General features: G+C 36.1%; 1 protein-coding gene across 1 annotated transcript; it reads left to right on the top strand.

Annotated features, from left to right (window-relative positions):
• Nucleotides 1-10,452: 10,452 nt before the first annotated feature.
• LOC126699173 (zinc finger protein ZAT9) lies at nt 10,453-11,663 on the top strand. Its single transcript, XM_050396842.1, has one exon. The coding sequence runs from the start codon at nt 10,633-10,635 to the stop codon at nt 11,488-11,490; it is 858 nt and encodes a 285-aa protein (XP_050252799.1). The 5' UTR covers nt 10,453-10,632; the 3' UTR covers nt 11,491-11,663.
• The last annotated feature ends 365 nt before the right edge of the window (nt 11,664-12,028 follow it).

The following is a 12,028-nucleotide window of genomic DNA, read 5'->3' as shown; positions in this document are numbered from 1 at the left end:
GTTTTGAAAAGTGAATATATATATATATATATATATATATATATGTATAATTAAGTACTCCGCTCTTAATTTAAAATAGACATAATTTTTAGCATGAATTGATGTGAATATTCTTATAAAAACTTTTTTATGAGAAATTTAAAAAATAATTTTTTATAGTTTTTTATATATTTTTTCATAAAAATTATTCCAAACTTTCTGAAATTGATTTATTAATAAATACTCTAAGGGCATCACTTAATTAGACTTTGAGCGTTAGTCATTTCTTTTTCTTTTCTCTATCTAATACTTTGCCAGAATAATTCATTAATTAATTTGATAATTTCACTTTAAATTGATTTTTTAAAAATTATTATAATCTATGATATCAATCGCAATTAAAAGTTAATATTAACCTAATTTGTTTAGATAAATCATGCAGTAATTAAAAGCTAAAGGTGAATGGTCACGTGGATCAAGAGAAATTGCTCTAACAAAAAAATATACATATTTCCATTTGTTTTGTCCCTTTTTATTTGGTTTTCATCTATTCAATTTGTAATTTATAATTTATAATCATAATTGTAAGGACTCAATTTATAACGACCCCAAAACGATATTGGGTTCGAACGTTAAGAGACCCAAACAATATAATTTGTAGAGCGTAGGCTTGAAAGGCTAAGCCTTGGTTACCGGACGATGGTTAGTCGTGGTGTTCATACGGAAAATAAACTATGTTCGCTCGAGAAGTCTATCTCCTCAATACAGTCTGGGAGGCTCTAGTTCTTGGCCTTTTTTCCCAGCCACTTTTCTGGACTGCTTACTTCCCCTTTTATATTAGCTTACACCCCTCATCCAGCGTCCACATGTAGGTTCGACTTTTCAAGACTGATACTTGTCCCATCAACCCATACTCAAAATGGTTGGGGGTGGTTGTAAAAACTGAAAAGTATTGCTCTGTCTGACGCAGAGTATTCAATGGCAGTAATGACAGCTTTTCCTTTGTCCTTTGTCGCCATATTATCCAGGGGTTTTTTTTATCAATGCGGATGTGTTTGGTCATTCCCAAAACTGTTCCTATGCCATTCTTACCCTTTCTTTGAGAATGCCGAGGACAGAGTCATCCTCGGCTATGTCTCAAGGCTACTTGGACTTTTGTTGTATGTCTTCGGCTATACCCCACCTCGGCTCGGACCTTGGGCCTTAAGGTAAACGGGGCCAGGTCCACAATTCCTTTGGCCCCACAATAGCCCCTCAAAATCCTACTGCCCGACCTCTTGGTCGGGGAGGAAGGTTTTGGTGATGTCGGGCCTGTATTATGGTTCGCCCAGCTTTGTCTCTCATTAATGTCGGTATCTCTTCATCTGCCTAGAAAATGCGCCGGGTTACGAGACATTCTTTTAGATTTACTCACAATGCGCTCCTACTGTTTCCGTGTACGAGGCGCGTCTTTAATAACTTCCCTTTACGAGGCCAATCAAATCTGACGGTTATAGACAGCGTTGGGGAGTTGAGTGGATACTATCTCATTTGCAGCTCTTCTTGGAAATCTGCACGGATTAAATGCCACTAAACTTGCTTTCCATATAAGAAGCAAGGCAAGAGGATACTTCCTTTACATAGAGACCCTTTAATCTTTCTAAAGTCTTAAACCTCCAGCTGCACTCAAAGTTCTCCTTATCAGCGCGATCAAACTTTAGAGTGTGATATGTCTAAGGTAAAAGCAGGGGTGAAGGAACCACACCTCCTCCAGAAGCACCGTGTCCCTCCGAAACTTAAGATGGCTCGGTCAGGACAGGGTAGACAGAGACTCAAGAGATTTTTCATCTTCCTTCAGCCAAAATTCGAAGCAGGTGTTAATCGCATCAAATTTTTTGTGCAACTGAGCTGGGGTTGCTCATCATCAGTATCATCCGCTCTCTTTCGAGCATAGCTAATATGGTACCAGCGTGATAGGAGTCAAGGCTGACGCAGGGATTAAGTATCCCTGTTTTTTCCTCTCTTCCTTCACTGGTGCCTCATTTTGCCTCCCCTTCTTCTTCTTTCCCATCACCGGATCCATCTTGGTGCTTTTACTTCTTCCTCTTCTTCTCCTCATCCATCAAAGGGGGTCACCCTCTCATACATAATCGCTACTGGAGCAGTGTTTAGAAAAATTTGTCGTTTCCTTGTATCTTTTTATTTTTGCTTTTGTAATTAGCTTCTTATATAGGCTTGTTTAAGCCCCTCATTGTACGTTGTACTACTTCTTTATATTAATAAAAGTTGACATTATTTTATTCTATATATTCTTTCTTTTCTGCAATAGTTATGCTATGAATGGATGTGCTATTATATGATTATATTTGTTATTATTCTGAACAATACTTAGGGTCGAAACCTCTGTTAAGAAAAAGATATCTTTATGAGCTTATTGAAACTATTCGGCACAATAATGCCGACATGAAAAAACGATACTTAGGGCCGAGGCCCTTATTAAGAAGAAGATATTATTCCGAGCTTACTGAAACTATCCGGCACAATAATGCCGAACTGAAAAAGGTTACATACCCAAGACTAACCAAGATGACAGCTGAATGCTCGGTACTGTGTAGGAGGTAATCATCCGAGGAGGGGTAACCCAAAATGAGCTGCCCATGCAGGTCGCCGAGTACTAGGATGCTTTGCCACCCTCTTAATATCCTTCACAGCCTTAGCCATTTTTGGGTATCTGGTCCGAGGATTGAAGTACGATCGTACCGAACTTAAACACTCGTTTGCATCAGTTCCCTTAGAACTGAGGATCCGAGGACAGGCCGGGATTTTCATTCCGTCCAGGACTTAATCCGACTTTTAGTATATACTCATCCCGTAGGTCTAAGCAATCTAGAGTTCTCCTTAAGTGGTTGGCTTCTCCCTAGGTTTGAGTCCGAAGACCACGCAATACCTTGGTTCTATCCAAAACTTAGATATTTTTATTAAGTAGTTGGTTCTGTCCAAGACTTAGCTTTTTAAGTAATTGGTTTCACCATAGGTTTGAGTCCGAGGACTATGCAATAACTTGGTTCTATCCAAAACTTAGTTTTTAAGTAGTTGGTTTCCCCATAGGTTTGAGTCCGAGGACTATGCAATACCTTGGTTCTGTCCAAAACTTAGTTTTAAGTAGTTTTATCCAAAACTTAGTTTTTAAGTAGTTGGTTTCCCCATAGGTTTGAATCCGAGAACCATGCAATACCTTGGTTCTGTCCAAAACTTAGTTTTTAAGTAGTTGGTTTCCCCATAGGTTTGAGTCCGAGGACCATGCAATACCTTGGTTCTGTCCAAAACTTAGTTTTTAAGTAGTTGGTTTCCCCATAGGTTTGAGTCCGAGGACCATGCAATACCTTGGTTCTGTTCAAAACTTAGATATTTTCTTTAAGTAGTTGGTTTCCCCACAGGTTTGAGTCCGAGGACCATGCAATACCTTGGTTCTGTCCAAAACTTAGATATTTTCATTAAGTAGTTGGTTTCCCCATAGACTTGAGTCCGAGGACCATGCAATGCCTTGGTTCTGTCCAAAACTTAGATATTTTCATTAAGTAGTTAGTTTCCCTATAGGCTTGAGTCCGAGGATCATGCAATGCCTTGGTTCTGTCCAAAATTTAGATATTTTCTTTAAGTAGTTGGTTTCCCCACAGATTTGAGTCCAAGAACCATGCAATACCTTGGTTCTGTCAAAAACTTAGTTTTTAAGTAGTTGGTTTCCCCATAGGTTTGAGTCCGAGGACCATGCAATACCTTGGTTCTGTCTAAAACTTAGATATTTTCATTAAGTAGTTGGTTTCCTCATAGGCATGAGTCCGAGGACCATGCAATGTCTTGGTTCTGTCCAAAACTTAGATATTTTATTTAAGTAGTTGGTTTCTCCACAGGTTTGAGTCTGAGGACCATGCAATACCTTGTTTCTGTCCAAAACTTAGATATTTTCTTTAAGTAGTTGGTTTCCCCACAGGTTTGAATCCGAGGACCATGCAATACCTTAGTTCTGTCCAAAACTTAGATATTTTCATTAAGTAATTGGTTTCCCCATAGGCTTAAGTCCGAGGACCATGCAATGCATTGGTTCTGTCCAAAACTTAGATATTTTCTTTAAGTAGTTGGTTTCCCCACAGGTTTGAGTCCGAGGACCATGCAATACCTTGGTTCTGTCCAAAACTTAGTTTTTAAGTAGTTGGTTTCCCCATAGGTTTGAGTCTGAGGATCATGTAATACCTTGGTTCTGTCCAAAACTTAGATATTTTCATTAAGTAGTTGGTTTCCCCATAAGCTTGAGTCCGAGGACCATGCAATGCCTTGGTTTTGTCTAAAACTTAGATATTTTCTTTAAGTGGGGGGGATTAGCCCCTCGGCCAAGTCGTGGGATATTGGTTTGGGGGGATTAGCCCTTCGGCCAAGCCCCTAGAACCATCCGCGCTACTGACGCTTCGAAGCGTAGCCCCTAATGGAACTTTTTGTTAGAGCACTACAACGGGCTACTGGAAGTGACGGGGGGACTTTCTCGACCCACCGCCTGTGCCAACACACAAGTTTTTCCCACAGACGGCGCCAATTGTAAGGACTCAATTTGTAATGACCCCAAAACAATATTGGGTTCGAACATTAAGAGGCCCAAATAATATAATTTGTAGAGCGTGGGCTTGAAAGGCTAGGCCTTGGTCACCGGACGATGGTTAGTCGTGGTGTTTATACGGAAAATAAACTATGTTCGCTCGAGAAGTCTATCTCCTCGATACGGTCTAGGAGGCTCTAGTTCTTGGCCTTTTTTCCCAGCCATTTTTCTGGACTGCTTACTTCCCCTTTTATATTAGCTTACACCCCTCATCCAGCGTCTACGTGTAGGTTCGACTTTCTAGGACTGATACTTGTCCCATCAGCCCATACTCAAAGTGGTTGGGAGTGGTTGTAAAAGCTGAAAAGCATTACTCTGTCTGACGCAGAATATTCAATAGCAGTAATGGCAGCTTTTCCTTTGTCCTTTGTCGCCATATTATCCAGGGTTTTTTTTATCAACGCGGATGTGTTTGGTCATTCCCAAAATTGTTCCTATGCCGTTCTTGCCCTTTCTTTGAGGATGCCGAGGACAGAGTCATCCTCAGCTATGTCTCAAGGCTATTTGGACTTTTGTTGTATGTCCTCGGCTATACCCCACCTCGACTCGGGCCTTGGGCCTTAAGGTAAACGGGGCCAGGGCCACAATTTCTTTGGCCCCACAATACTAAATATAGCTTGAAGTAGATTTTTTGTTGATCTCATATATAAATATTATGCTACATATATAAACTTTTAATACTTTAATTTTACACGTCATTATTTTAATATAAATATATATTAAAAAATTGAATTAAATTATATTCTATATTTTTTATCCTTCCATTATAATTTTGGCATATCCAAATTTCTTGAATGGTATGACATATAAGTTCATATACAAACACAAACATAATAATTTTCTAATAATACTAGAATATATAAGTCTAAATATAAACACTATCGCAGATAAATGTCTATTATATCAATGACGTACTATAGTTATCAAATTTTATATTTAAATAAAAAGAAGTAAATGAATGGTAATAAAAATCATATTATATCAAACCTTTCCATGCATCGCACATGCTACCAATTAGTTTAGGAGAAAATAGGCATTTGCCCATTTCGCCAAAACTTTTCAGCAAAATGTCACATATCTAAAATTATTTAGGGAAATGCCCCTATTTTGATATTCGATTTTCTAAAACTTGAGTTTCAATTTAAAACTCGATTTTTGGACAATCGAGTTATAACGAACTGAAAATTTTAAAAATAAAAATAAAAATTTATGGAGTTCCTCGAGTTCATGGAAGTCGAGTTCCTTGAAAAAATTCAAGTGGAACTCGAGTCCCATGAACTCGAGTACTTTACATGGAACTCGAATTCCAAAAACCAAAAAAAAAAAAAAAAAAAAATTCTAAGTCCACGTTCGCTATCGAGTTTCAAAACAAGGGTATTTCTCTAATTAGTTTCAGACATTGGACATTTTGCTGAAAAGTTTATGAGAAATGAGTAAAAGCCCATTTTGGCCAATTAGTTTACCTTATTTTGTATTCTTACCACGTCTTCTGCAATGAATGGAAGTAGGAGTGTTTACCAAACCGAAAAAACCGTACAAATTGTAAAAATTGCACCAAAACTGTCTGTAAAATGATATAATTACACTACACCACAAGTAACAGTGCACTGCATTGCATGGTAAAGTGCAGTTTGCGGTTTTATAATAAAAAAACCGCACAAACCACACCACACCACACACTCACTCTCTCTCTCTCTCTCTCTCTCTCTCTCTCTCTATATATATATATATATATATATATTGAATATATCATTAATATGTTAATAACCCTAGTTTTCAAAAAAAAAAACCTAGCAAGTGTTGATTAGAAAAGTTAGCCCAAAATAAAGAAAAACTAACTCAATAGTTTAAAACTTAGCCTAAAACAAAGGTAAAAATCAGTTTTGGGCTAAGTAGGAAAAGCCCAAAATTTGAAAAATATATCAGTTTCAAATTGCATATTATATACCGTATCGCACATGTGATCGCAAAAATGAGATGTGGTGCGGTTATAGTTTTGGCTAAACTCTAAATCGCACCGTACTGTTTTGCATCACATGTGTGATCGCAAAAATGAGGTGCAGTGCGATTATGGTTTTAGTTATACCGCACCACAAAGTGTGTGTGTGTGGGGACTATGGCCCAAAATAACGTATTGGGCCTTGGGCCTTGTTCGAGGACACTAACAATTCTGAGGAGAGAAATATGACTTAGATGATCTACTTTACAAGCTTCATCATTAGGAGACAAAGGGAAGAAAGTCTGAGGAGGAACTTCTTCTCGGACACGGCAAACCCAGACCAAGTCTATATTCAAGCGGTTGAAGTACACCCCCTGAACACGTGAAAGAGAAGAAAACTCAAAATATCTAAGGAAAAGCTGCCACCACCACATTAAATGCACTGCAGCTACTTTTCTGGCTGCATTAATGTGGAGAAAACCCCTGAATAGTGTTGCCTTGGTTGCCGCAACTCACAAAGGGCTAAAAGGGATGTCTGATGGGATGGGTGCTCAAGTGGGGATCCAGGTGATCAACAAGTGTAAGGCCCAGATGATCAGGAAGAGCCTATATAATGTAGAGAAGCCCCCATGAAGAGGGGACAGCGAAAAAGAAGAAGATAATACTGTAGCATGTAAAAAAACCCTAATGTGGTGATCTGTATTCATAAATAAAATCCTAGTCTCCTCGGACAGAAGGTCCTTTGATCATAATAGCTTTTATTCTTGTCTGTTTGTTCCTTAATCTCATGCAAGCCATTGCTCAACTCATCTAAACCTAGTTCTTTGACCCATACTCTACAAAATTCATTATATTAGGCTTTTTGGAGCAAGATTCCATACGGTTCGGATTTGGGTTCCAAACTTTGTCCCTACAATATATATATATATATATATATTTCCCCCTCACTTTTTTTTTTTTTTTTGGGATGGAATCTCCTCTTGCTTTTAGCATTTCTATTTCATTTATAAAACATAGATAGCAATCAACAGTAGTTAACTAACACTCAAAAATTCAAGTGAGATAACTTGTTGTATGATAAATCACAGGAGAGGTTTGTGTACTTTCCTTTACAAATAATAATGAAAAAAAGTGCTAAGAGTTTTGCATTGAGAGGGAAGCATCCTCAACCTTGATTGAGGAATGCCCCCCATTTTCCCATGAAAATCATATAACCATCGTTTTGGTTTCAAGTGCATGCAAGCGGCACATAAATATAGTCAAACGCTTTGAACGTGATCTCAACTGTTTGCGGCTCAGCATTAGACTTTTTTCCTGCCATCAATCAATGACACAAACGTGGCTCATAAAATGAATGGCTCGGCCCATACATACATACATACATACATACATACATACACCATTTAGTAAGAGATTACCTCATCAAGTTTTTATTTAAAATTTAATACTGTTGGACTTTGTGGAGCCTAATTTTGTTTGAACTGGTTTGACGATCCGACCCGATCCAAATAATATCACATGGTTTTTAATGGGAGATTTTCTGAGGCTTAGTCCATGGAGCGGAGGAGCACTCATGAAATTTTTTTTGGCCTGTTTTGTGTATAAAACGCAATTGTGTGATTAGGGTTTGTTGCTGTTGCCGTGTTTTTTTGGGAAAGAGAAAAAACTGTAGCCGCACTTTTGTATTTTTTTTTCTTGATAATAGTGAAATCCCTACAACTCTGTGGACGTAGGCAAATTGCCGAACCACGTAAATATTGTCTTGTGCGTGTGATTGTTTTCTTTGACGTGTGTTTTCTCTATTTTTTTGTTTCTCACATGTTGGGATTTCGGTTAAATTCCCTACAAATACATCATATCATATTTAATAACATTTCAATAAATTTCCAGTTGGGTTGGATTTTAGGATGAGTATTAAAATTAAATGAGTGTGATTGTGCATATTTTTTAATATGTGATATGATGATATGACATATTAGAATTAGAACGTATAAAACTTAAGTTCTACTTCACATCTTTATAGAATTTAATTGACCTATATATAACTTTAATCAATTTTTTCTTCTTCGTTTGTATATTATTAATATTAATATTATTATTATTATTATTATTATTAGATCAGTAGCTTAAAATTTACTCTAATATTTGAACATCAAACAGGATATTAATTGCTTATAAATTGACCATAAGTCCCATTAAAAATTTGCCCATAAAGGGTTGATTCTTGAGTGGCCACAGTCATCATCAATCGTCCGCAAGAGGAAACACATCACTTGAGTGCTCATATCAAGGGTTACTCGTTGGCACCATATTGCATGTGAACTTTAAAATTAAATCAACAAAATTAACCACAAATTGAGGGAAGAGAGGTTTTATTGTCAGTGAAAGTCCTTCCTTTGAATAAGATCTTGGTAATTCTTTAGCACTATAGCGTGTAAACTTTGAAATTACATCGAGAAAAGATCCACGTTTGTATTGTTGTGGTGAAATTTCTTTTTAGAATGATATTATTTATAATCTTTAATCCATGTTCCCTGCATTAAATTTTTTTTTTTTGGTAAACTTCCCTGCATTAAAATCATGCTTTGTCTTTCTACATTTCATACTAAAGATTCGTTTGTGATGTGACCCATTAAGGCATATTATAAATTTCAAATTTTTATTTTTATTTTTTGGTTATGCACTATTTGTTGGTCATACCAATCTCTTATACTATCCTCTCCTGAATTTTGTAAGCAAATTACTTATGATAAAAAAAAAAAAAGTATAAATTGACAACAACATTAACTTTTCAAAATTATAATTAAATTTTATAAAAAATAATTATAATTCAACTAGAACTCTAACTCATTAAATGGGAGAAAATCAATCTAAAGGTGATGACTGGGCACATCCAAAGACGTAATGAAATGCAATGCAACATATGACAAGTTTCTTGTTACAATACGTTTCTTTATAACATGACGTATATTTTAAAGTTGACAACTCAACACAGTTGATATGTTACCGATCAGTTGACGTGGATGGTTAAAACTAACGTGTCACATTATAATTGTATAATGAAACGTGGTCATAACAAGAGACATCCACATAATCAGAAACAAGAAATCACTAAATGATTATACCAATCTATTCTCCATTTTTGGGAAGATTGTTTCTATTAAATTGGATTCAATTATGTCCCATAATATGAATTACTACTGAGATAGTGTTCTAATTGAATTGCCATTAGATTGTATAAATTTTTTGATGTTTGGTAAAACTGATAACTACACTATTTTTCTTTTAACTTCAAGGAAAAATATGCATTATACTTTTATTTATACTTTAATAGTTCTTGTTAGGATGAGAAATCAATCCCCAAAACCAAAGAATTAGGGTAACCTAATTTACAAGCCATCTAAAATAGTGAGTCAAATTTTGTTTAGTAAAACTCTATTGAGGTCATTGAAAGGAGAAACAAAAAATAGGAGAAAATTTACAAGCACAATCATATTTCAAAAAAAAAAAAATTTTTTTTTTTTTGAGAAACAAAATTTTGATCTATGGAAATAGGCTATTCTTAATTTCTTACAAAAATAATTATTTGAAAACAGCTTTTGATAACACATGTATTTTCTACCACATTCTATTTAATGTGAATTTTAAAAACATGAATTGTATTTATTTATTTTTATTTTTTTAAAGCCGAACCAAACGGCTGCTCAATACATTTTCCTTTTTCAACCAAATGACTGAAATGAGAGATTATGTTGATTACCTATATCTGCACAAATCCTTCTATAGTAATGACTCTAGAGCCTTACCCTTTGATCATCCATCATATAACACAGAAACTCATCCAATGGTTCACGCTCTACTTTGTAGGAATAGCCCATATCATATAAAGACACCTTAACTTTTGACACATTCATTCGGGACCTTCTGGTTTTTTGCCCTTTTGGTTATGGAATAGAATACTTGTCACCTACTCCTTTTAAGTTCCCTCACTGAGTGTACTTGTTCTCCTTGAGATTTAGAGAGAGAGAGAGATATAAAGGGTGAGAGTTATATAGAGAGAGTTTTCATTTTTTTTTTTTGTCAAACAATGGAGAAGCATAGAATCTGCAAGATCTGCAACAAGCGCTTTGCTAATGGGAAAGCCATGGGAGGTCACATGAGATCTCATCTGGCAAAGCTACCCCTTCCTCCAAAGCATGAAAACTCAGCCCAAACCGAGTCAGCTCAGACTCTTTCACCATCTTCATCCACCTCTCTTAATTTTCACCATAGAAACAATATGATGCAGTCTTACAGATCGATCAACGGTGGTGAGCTGTCTACCGAGGAGGCTACCTTTCATGGAGAAAGTGATTCGGACTCTCACCTCAAAAACACAACTCGCAGAAGATCCAAACGCCCTCGTAAAATTGAAACTGAACCAGTGAAGTTTTCTGCTGAAGAAGTTGCTATGTGGCTTTTAAAGCTCTCTAAAGATAAGTGGACAAAAGGAAAAGAAAAAGTCAAACAAAAAGTTGAAACTGATAAAGAAGAAGATGATGCTGAGGAAGAGGAGAAGGAGGATTATTCAATATCCAAGATTCGCAAGAAAAGTCACTCTCAGACTAAGTTCAGGTGTGAGACTTGTAGGAAAGTTTTTCCATCTTATCAAGCTCTTGGCGGACACAGAGCTAGTCACAAGAAAATTCGGAACAATGATGAGGATGATCTTGAAGACGATAATGACAATTTTGTGGTTGATGAGAAAGTTTTTGAATGCCCATTCTGTTTCAAAGTGTTTGATTCTGGTCAAGCATTGGGTGGGCATAAGAAGGTGCACTTCTCCAACTTAGGCAATGGCAATGCTAATGCTAGAAGTTCTGCTAGAAACAAGTTGATAGATCTTAATTTACCGGCTCCTGTAGATGAGCATGAAGTTATCTCAATTGTGTCCAATGCAGCATAAGTAATAGTTTAAAGTTCATGAAGCAAGTTAGAGGTATAATTTCATGCTTTTTTATTTCCTTTAGTTTGTACATACATATATATATATATATATATGTGATCTGAAACTCTTTAGATCATTTTGACAGTTTCATACAGTGGGGTTTCTTTTGGTTTAATTTGAATGTTTTGCTTTAGACCATTATCAATTTCTTTGTTACTTTTTTTTTTTTGGTTTCCTGAATAATTTCTTTGTTACTTGGTAATATGGGCATGAAGTTTTTGCATCTAAAATGTTGATAATTTGATAGTTCGTGTGAAAAAGGCTAGAAGTGGCCATAAAGATCATGACTTTCTATGTTTTTTAGGAGTTTCATGGAAAGAGGTTTTAAGATGAGGAGTTTGCGGTTGTTTTTTGCGTGCAGATGTTTAAGCTAACTGTTTTCCATTATTTTCTCGTAGAAAAAAAGAAAGAAAAACAAAAGGTTATTAGATAAAGAGAGAGAAAGTCTGTATGACAACCTTTTTGTTTTTTGTTTGGATATGGGATTAGTTCCTAC

Source organism: Quercus robur, chromosome 9, assembly GCF_932294415.1.
Source record: "Quercus robur chromosome 9, dhQueRobu3.1, whole genome shotgun sequence".
NCBI classification, from domain to species: domain Eukaryota; kingdom Viridiplantae; phylum Streptophyta; class Magnoliopsida; order Fagales; family Fagaceae; genus Quercus; species Quercus robur.
This window is presented reverse-complemented; position numbering and strand designations above follow the sequence as displayed.